This window comes from Hoplias malabaricus, chromosome 18 (assembly GCF_029633855.1).
Source record: "Hoplias malabaricus isolate fHopMal1 chromosome 18, fHopMal1.hap1, whole genome shotgun sequence".
In the NCBI taxonomy this organism is placed as follows: Eukaryota; Metazoa; Chordata; class Actinopteri; order Characiformes; family Erythrinidae; genus Hoplias; species Hoplias malabaricus.
In genome coordinates, this window is record NC_089817.1 from 14,145,698 (window position 1) to 14,160,183 (window position 14,486).

The 14,486-nt window shown below is 37.6% G+C and overlaps 1 protein-coding gene across 2 annotated transcripts; it reads right to left on the reverse strand.

Annotated features, from left to right (window-relative positions):
• Positions 1-6,178: 6,178 nt before the first annotated feature.
• On the reverse strand, positions 6,179-13,888 carry vps26bl (vacuolar protein sorting 26 homolog B, like). Of its 2 annotated transcripts, none has more exons than XM_066651233.1 (7): positions 13,782-13,888; positions 13,415-13,645; positions 11,295-11,451; positions 10,980-11,144; positions 10,053-10,228; positions 9,660-9,802; positions 6,179-8,960 (listed from the first exon to the last, which is right to left on the reverse strand). In XM_066651233.1, the coding sequence occupies exons 2-7, from the start codon at positions 13,635-13,637 to the stop codon at positions 8,826-8,828; spliced, it is 999 nt and encodes a 332-aa protein (XP_066507330.1). In that variant the 5' UTR covers positions 13,638-13,645; positions 13,782-13,888; the 3' UTR covers positions 6,179-8,825. The 2 variants fall into 2 exon arrangements, with proteins under 2 accessions (XP_066507330.1, XP_066507331.1); XM_066651234.1 differs by having other exon boundaries at positions 13,826-13,842.
• Positions 13,889-14,486: the final 598 nt, after the last annotated feature.

A 14,486-nucleotide genomic window follows, 5' to 3' on the forward strand; every position in this document is an offset into this window, starting at 1 on the left:
CTAGCATATAATATTATATATGTATATGAATAAAGAATATAAAATAATTGGAGCTTGGTGTAGACTAGTGGGCAGCACAGTTGATTTCATCATGACAAACCATGTTCGTTTTTTCCATCAGTGTAAGCTCACCACTCTACATCAGTAAGGGGCCTTGGGCCAGACTCTTAACACCACAGGTGTTACCTGTGTAAATTTTACCTGTTTAAAATGATTAGAAAGGAATGTTGCTCTGGATCAGAGCATCTGCCACATGTTGTAATTGTACATACTGATAGTCTGAATTAAATTTCATTCCAGTGTATATAGTAGATCATTGTAGACAAAGCAAAAGACACAAGGAGGGTGTATCAGCTATAAACATAATTAAAAAAAAAAGTGTCTATCAGGTATGAATGTGTACGTGTGTTGCCCTGTGAATGGCCACCCATCCAGAGTGTTCCTGTCTTGACTGCCTAGACTCTGGACCCAGTGAAGAGAGAAATAATTGATTAATGTATTGTACAAAAAAAAACAATTCTTATGTTGTTTTTTAGAAAAAAAAAAGAATTATTTGATGTGACATGAGGGAAAACTGTTCTTAATATTGATTTAAAGAAAGACCTAGAATTTTCTACAAGAGGAGCCACATATACTTTTAAATTATGTTAAGACATGAATGTTTCTATGGATCATTTAACTTTTTTCATATACATTTCACATTAGACTTTACTGTACACACAAAAACAAAAAGGAGGACTCTAATCTCTGTCAACATGTTACTGTTCATTGTAATCAGCTGCAGTTTGTAACTTTATTACAAGAACTACAGTCACTAACTGTAATATAAGGTGCACCTATATGGTAAGTAGAGATGATACATGGATAAAGAGTGTAGAAAGCCACTCACACATTGTAATAAGTGTGCTTGAGGCAGTCTGATTTTATAGCATTGTGCCAAGAAATTTCAATTGTTAGAGTTTAAGAGTCAATGGATGACTTGGGACGGTATTTTTGAAAGTCTATAGGATCAGATCAACAGCAAAATAAAGCATTCAACTTATTTAGATTTTTTCAATATAATTTATAATATATATGTAGTAGATATATATATATATATAGTAGACTATGTATGTGTATATATATATATATTATATATATAGTGTACTACAACACATCCAATATAGTACCTTAGTAAATTAATACTGATTTATTTATATGTAAATGAGCACTGTATATGGATAAATGCCCTGTTTATGTTATTGATGGACCTAGCTAATATGAAGTGACAGAGCATTTATACGAGCCATCAAATCACTCCCACTCTTCCATCTTAAACGCCCACACGTACATTGGTGATGGCACATCTCCCGCTTGTCCCTAATCCCTGACTGGGCTTAATCTGAGCTTCATGCTTTAAAAAGAATTGTGCGTACACACACACACACACACACACACACACACACAGGGTAAAGGGACACAGACAGACATACACAATCTCTCTCTAAAGCCTGAATACAAATCAATCCTGTAACAGAGCAAGCGTGTGGTGGCGTGTCTCCAGGCTTTATGCATATGCAACGGATTAGCATCTGATCTGGCAGATTATAGAAAAAACTCTCTTAGATTCACACTCACAGCTCACAGAGCATGTGACAACTGTGGGAGAGAGGAGGAGAAACGAGGAAGGTGTTCATTAATAGCTGAAGCGTCAAAGCCTTCTATTTGTGCTATGGTCGGCCTAAGCAGTGTACTCTGCTTTCATATAGTGTTGTGAAGAATGACACTATATTCAACCAAATGAGCACAGACATGAGGGAGTGGACCAGTTACAAACCAGTTCTAATAGGTGCTGCTATAAAACAATGAGATGTTGAAAATGTGCTTCAAATTTATAAGTTAAAGCTCTGCTTTTCAATTTCTTGGTGATAAAATTGCAGTGCATGAAATGGAAGTAATGCTTTATTAAAACATTCCAGTCTAATATATTAAAAGAGAGGCAGAGAATCTGGCACAGAATCCACACAGCTTCTGTCTGTAGAGCAAGGAACACTTTGGCTAACTGAAATGACATCATCCAACTCTCATGGGAACCCACCTACTTAATATACAATAAACACACACTCAGACTATTAAAATGTAAAACAATGCAATAAAATGTGCAAATGTAAATACATTATTAGCACACCAGCTTTTATACAACATGCCAGAAGAGTGAAGCTCCGTTAGCTTAAAAATAATTTTAAAAAACAACAAAACAACACATTATGCTGATAATTACATGAGCGCTGTCTTTTTGAAGGCTCATTTCCCTGAGTTGAATTTCAGTCTTGATTTCATGATCTGTAATAAGGATGTGAATAAGGATGTGAGTGGGATAAACCAGTAAGCCTACTCAAGGACAAACTGTAACGACCTGATTTTTCCTCAATAAAAGGACAGCCCTTCCTAGACCCCACCCCCTTTTGAAACACACCGCACACACAAAGCTCCCTCCACAGGAATATTTGGAGGGGCCCTGTTGCTATAGGAACCTAGGAGTGCAGCTGAGCATTGCACTTGAAGCAGTTGCTGTGGTTATCACTGAAAGCCGCTTTTCTTCACCTTGTGCTTCACATAAAAGAACCAGTGACGATATGTTTACAGAAGCAGTCTGAAACTATAGGCCTGTATTATGGTCTCCTATGGCACAAGCCTTGTGTTAAAAAAGCATGTCAAACCATGCACATACAAAAAAGAAAAAAAGACCTCTGCTATACCACTTTATATGCTATGCTGGTGTCAAGTGTGGTTGATGAACTAGCAGCAGAATCTCTAAAATAACCGCTGTAAACCTATATGAGGAATACGCTTCTGATACACTGACTGGTCACTTTAAATAGGGTGACCAGACGTCCACTTTTTCCCGGACATGTCCTCTTTTTTAGACTTAAAAAATGTCCGGGTGAAATTTCACAAACTTCCGGGATTTTGTTTTTCTAGAGCTTACGTAGAATTTGGAGAAACGTTTCGTTCACAAACTAGTCCCGCCCTCCCCTACTCCGATTGGTTCACTTGAGTGAGAAGGGGGCGTGGTGAAATCGCCTAAAATCTTCGGATTGGACGGTCTGACTGTAGAGCTACCGTTATTGGTCCTCTTTTTCATCATCTAAGATCTGGTCACCCTATTTTAAAGTACATGTTAGGTAGTGTTTAGTATTCCACACCTCTGTAAATACTAAAATCATTATCATAAAACAGGATATTTCAGTTAGCAAAACTATCCAATAGTAAGCCCCTCAGTGAGTTTGTACAAGAAATCTATAACTTCCTGTCAATCATTCGTTCATTATTCGTTAGACAATCCAGCCATTATACTGACACCTAGTGGCCTGGAATTTCTACACTAACCAGACAGTGAGCATATATAGGTCCACTGGTGAAAAAAGGTTGGCTCACCACTGACTGTAGACAACTACTGATTCACCACTCAGATTACTGTCCTGTACAGGATATAACTCATTTCTAATCTCCTCAAACAGATTTTAAATGCACAGAGACTTTTATTCTGAAAAACAAACTGATACAAATATTACCAACAACTATGAGAGATATAATATAATAATGAGTATAAGCCTGATATAAAATTATTATGCTGAAAATGTTGACGCTGTGCTAGATTAATATAATTTACTAATCTAATTTATAAAGAATAACAAAAGAACCTAATGAAGGAAAAAATAGTAAACTGGACTTTGAATGGAAAAGTGCTAAAATGTGGCATTTTGTAAAAATTCTTTTTAATCCCCGGTGGTCCACCCAGAAAACGCTGTGCAAAACGCCTGTGGACCTCCAACTTTGCCCTCAGTGGACCAACCTCCTTGCTATCAGGGTATACCCATTTCAAACCATAGCTGCCTCATGTTTGGGCCCACTCTATAGAGCATAAATTGTTTCATTCAGAGATTTCAAAGAAATTTCATGAATCTGATGTAGGTTTGTCTTTATAGAAAAACAGAAATATGTCAGACATATTCAGCAGTCTGAGAGGGTGGAGAGAACCCTGTGGCGGTGATCGATACAGAGAGCTCCTCTGACTACAGTTTTCAGCCTGAAAAACACAGGCGTAAGCAGCACTCTCACACTGATCAATACTGATACATCCTCTCAGCCACAGCTCTACTGTAACACACTCTGCTGATGTTAGCTGAAGGAGATTTTTATGGAAAATGATCAATGCTTTCTGTACCTTATAAGTCACAAGAGTGTCTGCTTAGGGCCCTCTAATAATTTAATAGGGGGCCCTCTAATAATTTTTTTTATTTGGACTTTGGGCCAGTTAACTTGCTCCTATCACTGTGATTGGATAATCTTAAAATAATAATAACAATAATAAATAATAACCCCCCCCCAAAAAAAAAAAAAAAAAAACAGCCTGTTCACACACTTTATTTAGGAATGTAGGAAGGTTTTTGTGTTCAAATACTGATCAGACAACATACATAATGAAATTTAACACCACTTTCTAATGTTGAGCAAGTTTCTAATCTCCTATATACAGCTGCCATTTTAGTGTGGGAGGTTTCATGGCTAAATTGGAGCAGCCTGGTGGCCAATCTTCATTAATTGCACCAGTAAGACCATGTGCATCCAATGGTTCAAACATTGTATCCTGAAGGTGGTGCCATGTATCAGGACGACAGTGCACCAATACACACAGTAAGACTGGTGAAAGATTGGTTTGATGAACATGAAAGTGAAGTTGAACATCTCCCATGGCCTGCACAGTCACCAGATCTAAATATTATTGAGACACTTTGGGGTGTTTTGGAGGAGCGAGTCAGGAAATGTTTTTCTCCACCAGCATCACATAGAGACCTGGCCACTATCCTGCAAGAAGAATGGCTTAAAATCCCTCTGACCACTGTGCAGGACTTGTATATGTCATTCCCAAGACGAATTGACGCTGTATTGGCCGCAAAAGGAGGCCCTACACCATTCTAATAAATTATTGTGGACTAAAACCAGGTGTTTCACTTTCATTGTCCAACCCCTGTATATATATATATATATATATGCACACAATATCAATATGTAGAACTCAATATATATGTGTATAATGACTGTAGTGATTGTGACTGATTTGTGCTATTTGTGCCAGTTGAACTTTTTGAGCCCAGCTCCCTTAATGAACACGTAATTATTTTCAGCTCAGATCTCATTATTTGTTCCTTTTCAGCTATTTTAGCCTTTTAGATCAGAACAGTGATATTGTTTCTCTTGTTGAGTATATATCTCCCACATTTACTCAGAATTTTAGCTTTTTCAATCAGAGATTTGCTTCTTTTTTTCTTTTAAATTGTAGAATTAGTATTGAGCTTCTTTCTGTACACCATACCAGTCATCCCTCTACAAACATACACCAGTGTGCTGTTTGCCACAGGCTTAAATGCAGGGACCCACAGGTGCACCTCATTAGCACTGATTACCCATTGAAATTCTAGTACTTTCGTCTCCCAAAACTGTGTGCTGCTATCGCCCTCTGCTGGCAAACATCTACATAGGCTGACTGAATGTATGTGTGTTCATTGCATGAGTTTCCTTCAAGAGCTCTGGTTGCCTACCTCCGCACCATTAAATCATATATGCTTTTTAATTACTTACTTGCATTTATAAAATGTCCATCTATATTACTGTAATCACCTTCCAGGTATCTGTAATATACACCTTTTCCACATGTAATATTTATAATGTCCAAAGGTTTATAAACACCTTTTTCAGTTACATTAAAATGAATTCAGCCATTTCAAGATGCACCTACTCTGGGCAATATTGTTTAACAGGTTTGCAGTAATATTTGCAGCTTTGCTTATAAGCCACAAGTGTTTGTATAAATAAAATAATGCTCGATGTCAAGACAACCTTCTCTATCTCCAAAAAAAGTATCCAGTGAAAGTTAAAGGCATTGGTCTATTCATGAAATATTAAATAATCAAATAGTTTGAAAAACATTTTTCAGAAGACCTACTCTCCTTGGTTCTTCTATTATGATGAAACCCTCTATTTATCTAGGAAAAGGCTTACCAATATGTTTACTATGAACAAACTGTGAACAAGTGTAAAGCTATATAGTGTCGGTGCTGACAAATAATCAGCTCAGGCCCAGTGCTGCAAAAGAAACACTGTAATCACAAAAGCAAACAATGAAAATTTCATAGGGCTGTTTTAATCAGGGCAATCCAAGTAAAAACACAGTTTCATTTACAGAACATGGGATACAAGCAGTGACAGCACTGTCAGTCTTCTGTAAGAACTGCTCATTTCATATTACCATCTAGCACAATACAGGATTTTGAAATTCCCTTTTCACTAATTTTGCAAGTACCTTAAAGCTGGTCATAAGCGATTTTAAAGAGTTTGTTTCAAAATCATATATACTTTATTTTCTGTAAATAAATTTTGTACATACATAATATTAATATAGAAGTATAATTGTTTGTCTAATGCTGTTCAAAGCACTATTTTTTTTTTCTTTTTCACACAATGATATATGATTAGGATGTTAGAAACTGGATCCTACCGCAAGCAAATAAAAGACATCTTTTTTTCTCCTCACTCTCAGAAAAAGACAATGATCACCTGAAACATGGAGAATGGACAGCATGACTGGCGTACCAAACCATGGCTTCCACAAAACTAGAAGCAAAACAATTCACACTGGTTTCAATGTTTGAGGGATCCCGTTGAAAGCTTTGGCCAGGTAGGCCATGCTGTGCTTAACAGTGACTATGCTCTCAACCATTAACCAGAAAAAAATGCCATAAGCAATGACTCTTAAAGGGCATTTCCACTGATTTTTTTAAATGCATTCATAAAGGGGAAAAATGAATAAAATTAACATTGTTATGGGTGAATTGTAGAGAAACGTTTCTATACAAAAGGTAGTGATAGGTACCAAGGGATGTCATATCTGTAACACAAGTAGAGAAATTTTATTTCAGTCATAACAGTCTGCAATTTTTTCTTTGAGCACACACTGGGTCATTGATGTGAAGCACGGTATAGCCTCACTTGTAGACCAGCTCCTAACCCACTGATTTTGTATGTGACTGAGTGAACAAGTCTCATGCCAGTTTCATGAGGTCTTTTACATCTTTAAAATGATCAGACTAGATCTGATCATAAAGCAGTTATCAAGCAGTCACATAGGAGGCTTGGTTCCTACCACCACTGTTTCTATGTAAACATGTGTTTCATATCAAACCACAACACATTTTTACATTTTAACTATTTAATTATGCATATACTTTAAAAATACTGCAAGTTAGTTGGTAAGCTATCAGATGCTGGTCATAAATTCCCTTTTATCTGAAAGACAAAAGCAGGGCTGGGCCACAAGGCCAATATCAAGACACAACTCTTGCACCTAGGACAGATATGATGTCCTGGCTGTGTTTGGGAGTAAACATAAACCACCTTCAAAGCCATACACATAGAAAAATCTGAGATTTTAACAGTTGGAGGAAAAACATGGGAGTAAAATAATCATAAATCAATTATGAAACCGCCACCACAAAGACTTGCGCAAGTGCACTGGAATGACTTAGAATCACTATAGTTAATTCTCTGAAGAACATTTCAATAGATGAATTTTTAAAATAGCACTTCTATAAATGACTTGCAAATGGGAAGGACATATTTTAACTTCATCGAACCTCCACAGACTGTAAAGATTCAATACAATCACATTTCCCTAGAACTGTAAATCTAAGCCAAGTTTTACTTACGAACTTTTATATTTTAAGCGCGTGGGTTCTGAATTCTGCTTCACTATTTTGCACACGAGTAATTTCATAAGCATTTTTGAAGGACTAAGAGCTCACACTTCACCTAAAGCTGTAACAGTCAAAGATTCTATCAAACAGCAAATTCCATGAGTTAGTTAATGGTTAGTTTGAGTCTCACTTCCAGTACTACGGAAGGTGTAAAATTGGTAGGCACAAGAATTAAGACATGATTCTAATAAAGTCCCAGAAACTGTGGCATCACATTTACATAACTATAAGAAACACTGAAAGAAGGTGAGGCATGTCTAAAAACAGGCCCTAACAACTGCATTTCTTATTCAAATGCCTTTAGAACATGAAGATAATTAGCAGACATTTAATACTGAGCTCGGCAGCCTCAAAGTGTGTTGCTTGCTATAAATGTTATAAAAGTCACAATTAATCCAAGGTTTGGTCCTGCTTTCTGCTACATTTAACCTGCAAGCAGCATCCTCCGAAAAAATCAATTAGAAACACAAAGTGCTTTAACAAGACACAGGAATGGCAGCAAATTCAAAGGAAGAAGGCATGTACATGGACTTTGAATGCATTAAAGTTGTTAGAAATAATGTTCTGAAAAAAAAATGGACTGCAGTGGATTTCATCATGGGCAGTGACTAAACAGTTATGTAAAAACAGAATATCAAAATATCTTAAAAAGAAGTTAAAAAACAAATCACATCTTACTAGGAAGCAGAGACTGGAATGTGTTTGGAGATTTTAGATGGACTGTGCAAAACAAGAAGTAAAATTGTTGGGATTAATTCATATATTGGCAGATGAGACATGTTTCACTCTTAAACAATTAAGCTTTTCTTCATTTACTTCCCTTTTGAAAAGCTTTTGGAGCTTTTTGATCGCAAAATTCAATATTTAGGATTGGTGAAGGTCATCATGCCATAGCTGCACCTCCAAAAGCATACATTCACAGCATCTGCTCTCACACAGGGTCACACAGGCACCCACTTTCTCTCTCACACACACACACACACACACAGACCCTTCTTTCTGTTGTTAGATATTGAGCTGATGTGATTTTGTTCAGTTGCTGTCCTCTCTAGCTTGGGCCAGTGCCTTCTCTGCATTAGCTGTCCCCTCAAAGCGCTGGGAGGCAATGGCAGCTTGATGAGACATGCTCTTCCTCACAATATCACCCTTCCTCCATAACGTGATCTCCTGCAAGGTCAGCGCAATTATAGCCATCAATGCAAAGTGAAATCATGTATAGATGTATCTGGACGCTGTTTGGTTATAATTTAGTAATTTAAATGAATTATGATTATGTAACACACTACTACTGCACACATTCACCACTTCTCTAGTGAAAGTACTGAATTTTCCAGTTCAATATATTTTTTTGTGTGTTTGCTATGCATCAGCATGTTTTCATACATCTCTGAAGCTGTATCACAGGATTAGGAAATCCTACCTTGTATCCTAAGCTAATTGTCCATTTTATCAGCTTCACTGACCATAAAGGAGCACTTTTTAGTTCTACAATTAAAGACTGTAGTCCGCCTGTTTCTCTGCATACGATGATAGCCTTATTTCACCCTGCTCTTCAATACACTGAACGTAGATACAAATTAGGGGTGCATAATCCAGTGATACTAATGCCGAAGGGGAAGTTACTTGCTAGATTTTTTGCAAGAGACTGAAATAGCTGAATTTTGCAGGCAGTGGGCAAACTGCTGACTATTCAGTGTTGAGCAACTCAATTCATTTTACTTCACTATTCCTCAAGTAAACTTTAAATCACTTGATAAATGTACACTGTATGACTCCCTTCTCCTTTTAGTATATAAAACCTTTGCATTCCTTGCTCATAATTAGGCCTTAACTATCAAAAGAGAAGTGTTAAAAAAAAGTGTTTACCTGCTGTTTAAAGTAACGTCTCTCCTCTTCGTCAATGAGCACAAGGTTGAGGTAATAACGAACAGAGAACTTCTTATTGATGTCTCTCATTGTGGGAGTAATTTCATATCCAGCCAAGAAAAGTCTAATTGGGATTGATTCACCTGCACATGCCCAGAGGAAAAAGTAAGAACAATACATCTTTGGTTGCTTCAGTACAATCAAGACTTGTGTCAATTCTTCACATCACTGAATGTACTTTCAAGCTTCAACACAAAATATCACTTGCACCACCCTCAATTTCATATTTTAAGAATGTAAATCTGTATCTAACTACAGAAGACAAAAGTTTATCTTTAGCACTTAAGAAAAAACTACATAGACACAGAACTAAATAGGTCTAGTTCTCTGTACCTCTGACTGGTGCCCCATCCATGATTTCGTACTTAGCAATGGTGTCATTTTCATGATAAACGTTGGGCCCAGTCCCTGTCGTCTCCCTCTTAATGATGTCTATTTCCATGTGCTTGATTTTAATCCGCACAAGCAGGAAATAAATCTTACCCACTATCACATCCTTCAGATGATACCTGAAAACAATTAAAGAAAATAAACATCTTAAAAATTACGTGTTACATTATAATTATTATTATACCGTAAGCAACGCAAGAACTTGTTGTGAGTGTTTATACTTCTGTGTTGGTGTCTGTATCACTCTGCAATTACACCACCATCCCACCAGGATTAAATCTCAAACATCTTCCTCTCCACTGTGCAGTACACAATGTAGTGGTGTAGTTGTATTAGATTTATAAATCTTTAAAGTGCGCTACTTATTGAGTATGTTGTTGTCTGGGACAGAGCATAGGTTACATGAAGTGCCAGGAAAGAAACAAATGCAAAGCCAGCATGTTATTCCCATGTTGTTTTTCCCTGAAATAGTATTTTCGATATGTTATAACAGCTCTTGTGAGGAGCCTTTAAGTTATATGTTGATAAACTGCTGTGAGTATTTGTGTATTACATTCCACTACATGTATGACTAGCTCTTCATCATAAAGTCAACTCAATTCATCCAAAACTACTGGATAAAACTCCATCACATACCATACAAAAATTGTCAGCACATTAGAATGTGTGTCAGCAATCTGAGCACTTTAACTAGCTGTTTGGTGTCTGCATATCTTTGGACATATGACTGTACCTATTCTAACTAATGATGATATTTAGTAGCATGAAAATGCTAAGGCAAGGGGTGTTAGATTAAGACTGGTACTTAACTCTGCAGCAAGGTAGCGCTCAAGTATATTAGCAAACATATACCTAATACATAACACTTACTTGGACTTGTTGTACTCAAATTCGATGTGTAGACAGTCCTCAATTCCTACTTCCATCTTAATAGAAGAGTTGAGCTCAGGATAAGTGCTGAGTGTGTGCACAACAATGTCCATCTCCTTGCTGATGTCATTTAACCTTCTACTGACAGTTGCTCGCAGAAAATATCTTGAGGAAACAATACCAGTAGCAATATTCAGTATTATATAACAACATAAATCAGAAATTAGACAGGAGCCTTAATGAAATTACGGGAACAAAAAAAAAAAAACATTTCTTACATTAACATTAAGCACGTACTTTGTGAAAAACACATACCGGAGTTTGACGTTCTGGCCTGTGTAAGACTCGTATGGTTTTTCCACATGAGTGAATTCAAAGTCAAAAGTCTGAGACTGGGTCATCTCTCCTGGCCGAGCCAGGTCTTTCACCAGAGACACAAACTCATGATGGTTCCCTCGGTCATAGTACAGCTCTGAAGAGAAATTAAAAAAACAAAACAAAACAAAAAATACAGATACAGAGCATCACTATAAATTCATGACCCATTAATCAGTGTGACTATTAATGGAATTGGGAACAGGTTCTCTCTTTGACAATAAATCACAAACGAAATTATAAATAAAAGACTTCTTAATATGCATAATATCATACACACAGACCATGCATATATTACACACAGTTATATTCTAATGTGTGCTCCCGCCATTTGTATCCGAAGTAACAGTACTGACTCTTAATGTATAAGGGGCAGGGATAAAGCGGCAGGTAAATGTACATAAACACTGTTTATGAACTTTTTAAAATATGAATTAGCATTTCCTTCCTTTTTGAAAGAATGTTTAAAGGGATGCACTCATACAGCTCCAGACAGTTCCTTGGTTTATCGTAATACATGCTTAAGATTTTTGAAGAGAATTTCAAAAAGCAGGATTTCTCAGTAAGCACAATATCTGAAATCTAAAGCTGAGGATTGACAAATGACAGGGCCCCTCAGCACTTTCCTATCTGACACACTGGATTGTGGAGTTAAACGGGACAGATTATGGAAAAAAAGATCCCACTTTCAGTGCCTTCGCACATTAATTTGGACATCTAAAGCAAAAACCACAAAATGGGACCCAATCAGATTTGCCTAAATCAAAATGGACTCTTATGGGCTTATGTGAGGGTAGTGGGAGAATGGAGAATGAGAACTGAGCAAAATGGCGAAAATAGGGCTTCTGTGCCTTGCATCTTTAATATGGAAAAGAGTATGATATATCACCTTTAATTCTGCTTTGATGCAGTACAGTCCAGGTCTACTGTGCTGAATGTAGTTACAAACTTTCTAAATCCACCTTATGAATCAACCTTAACTAAAGCAAGCCTTTAAAATAAATGAAAATGTAGCCTAAACTCAGCGATGCAGTTTAGTATTATATAAGCAAACAGTGGTCTAGAAATTAGTGTGTATTCCATCCATTGCTCTGCATCTTTTGTTCACATCCTTTCACCCCGCTCTTCAATGATTAGGATCCCTAAAGGACCAAAACAGGACAGGCAATTTTGGGTTGTGAATCATACTCGGCGCTGCAGTAACATGGATGTTTGGTGGGGTGTTAGTTTTTGTTGTGCTTGTACAAGTGGATCAGACAGCTGTTCTGCTGGGGTTTTAAAACACTACGACCACTCATACTTAACTCTATTAGACACACTTAACTTGTTGGTCCACCTTGTACATATAAAGAAAGAGAGAGTATCTCAACTATGGCTGCACAATTTCTGTTGACCATTCTTAAGTCCTTCATCAGTGAACATTGGACACACTGGTGGCTGGAGGACCATTCACAGCCCAGCAGTGAAACTGATGGGTTTAAAAACACCAAAAGCAATGATGTATCCGATCCACCCATACCAGCTCAACATACACTAACACACCACTCCCTAAATATCTGCTCTGCTGTGGCCCTATCCATTGAAGACTTGGTGAAAGGGGGCTGACTAAGTATGCAGAGCAACAGAGGGACTATAATCTGTGTTTGTAAGTCTACATAAGCACACCTACATGGTCAGTGGAGCTGAAAAAATGGACAACGAGTGTTGAAACAAGGAGGCGTTTGGATCAGTGAATGTATGAAGTGTTTTCACTGGTCACGTGCATTTAGGCCAAAGGGCAGCTGATATAAAAACTCGTTTTCTGCGCCGGATATCACGTGTGTCACGAGACAGGAGCTGCTCAGATCCAGACATGTTGCAAATGAATGAACTCTCCAAATAAATGTCCATGTTAGTCTTTCGTTTTAGAAAAAAGGCAGTGTGTTTATTGATCTGGTTCCTGTTTGCGTCATTACCTAATAAACACTGACCCGCTGCTGTAAACTGTCCACAGAGTGAAAATTACATTGCTACTGTTTACACTGTTTAAAATGTGTGTGGGGCAGGGACTTGTTCCTCACCGATCTGTCCTATGAACTCGATCTTTATTCCCTGGTGCTCCAGTCTCTTTCCCGGGTTCTTCAGCGTTATGTTGACTTTCCCGGACACCGTCTCTCCGTCATAAAATAAGAAATACTTGTCCTTTTTCCCATCCTCCGTCTTGTGTTCCACCTTCTTTCTCGTTTCGGCGTCATTCAGGACGATGTCTATTTCAGCGCTTTGCCCGAAGCTGAAGAAGCTCATTCCGGCTCCTTTACAAACCGAAGAGGGTCCCGTTTAATTTCAGCACCTGATTCAGACTCAGTTCAACATTTAGACTCTAAACTCCGTGTCTACGCTGACTCCGTTACTGAACCTTCGCCAGTAAACACTCCTTAAATAACTCACACACTGTCCTGTTAGTTAAATCCACCGACGAGCGGAGACAGTACCCAAGCTGGAGATTTTTTCAGAAACAAGCGAAGTGAACACCGAGACGTAGCAACACCGTCCACGAAGGCCCCAGAAACAACTATGTTTCAAAATAAAAGTCCCTAGTTGTCGCGTATTGGTATTAACCAGCGTATTCATGTAACCTGTTGGCTTTCCGTTATAAAGACTATTTAAACACAGAATTATTTTATATATTTCAAGCATGTAAATCACCGCAGTAATGGAGGAAAAAAATCAAATGTAGTTTGTGCTCTCCACAAGTGACAGTGATTGCTCTCAAAACCTTGTGTATGCAATGACAGACTCGAGTGCAGTGTGAAAGTTTCAGGAGAAAGCGACTGTCTGAATATTTCTGTACTGAAGAAAAATAAAATAAAATAAAAATCTTCAGCAAAAATGTCCACTGACAAAGAGAGACAAGACAAGACTCAACCCTGGACTTTTCTAACACTGGTGCTCCGGAGTTATGGATAAAGACAATATAAATAAGATATATATTTTATTATTATAATATTCCATGTAAGTTTTCATGAGTGTCTGGCATCATAATGTTAACTGTTACTGATTAATTAGTTTTTAATTATGAGCTCGGGGGTAGCACGGTTGTGCAATTAGTGTTAGACCTGGAGGTAGTGGGGTTGAGTCCCGCTCCGGGTGACT

Coding starts and splice junctions, on each gene's coding strand:
- vps26bl (XM_066651233.1), bottom strand. CDS start 13,637: ATGAGCTTCTTCAGCTTCGGGCAAAGCGCTGAAATAGACATCGTCCTG. Junction 10,229..10,979: donor TTTGAGTACAACAAGTCCAA/GTAAGTGTTATG, acceptor AATTGTTTTCAG/GTATCATCTGAAGGATGTGA. Junction 9,803..10,052: donor GGATGGGGCACCAGTCAGAG/GTACAGAGAACT, acceptor GGGCATGTGCAG/GTGAATCAATCCCAATTAGA.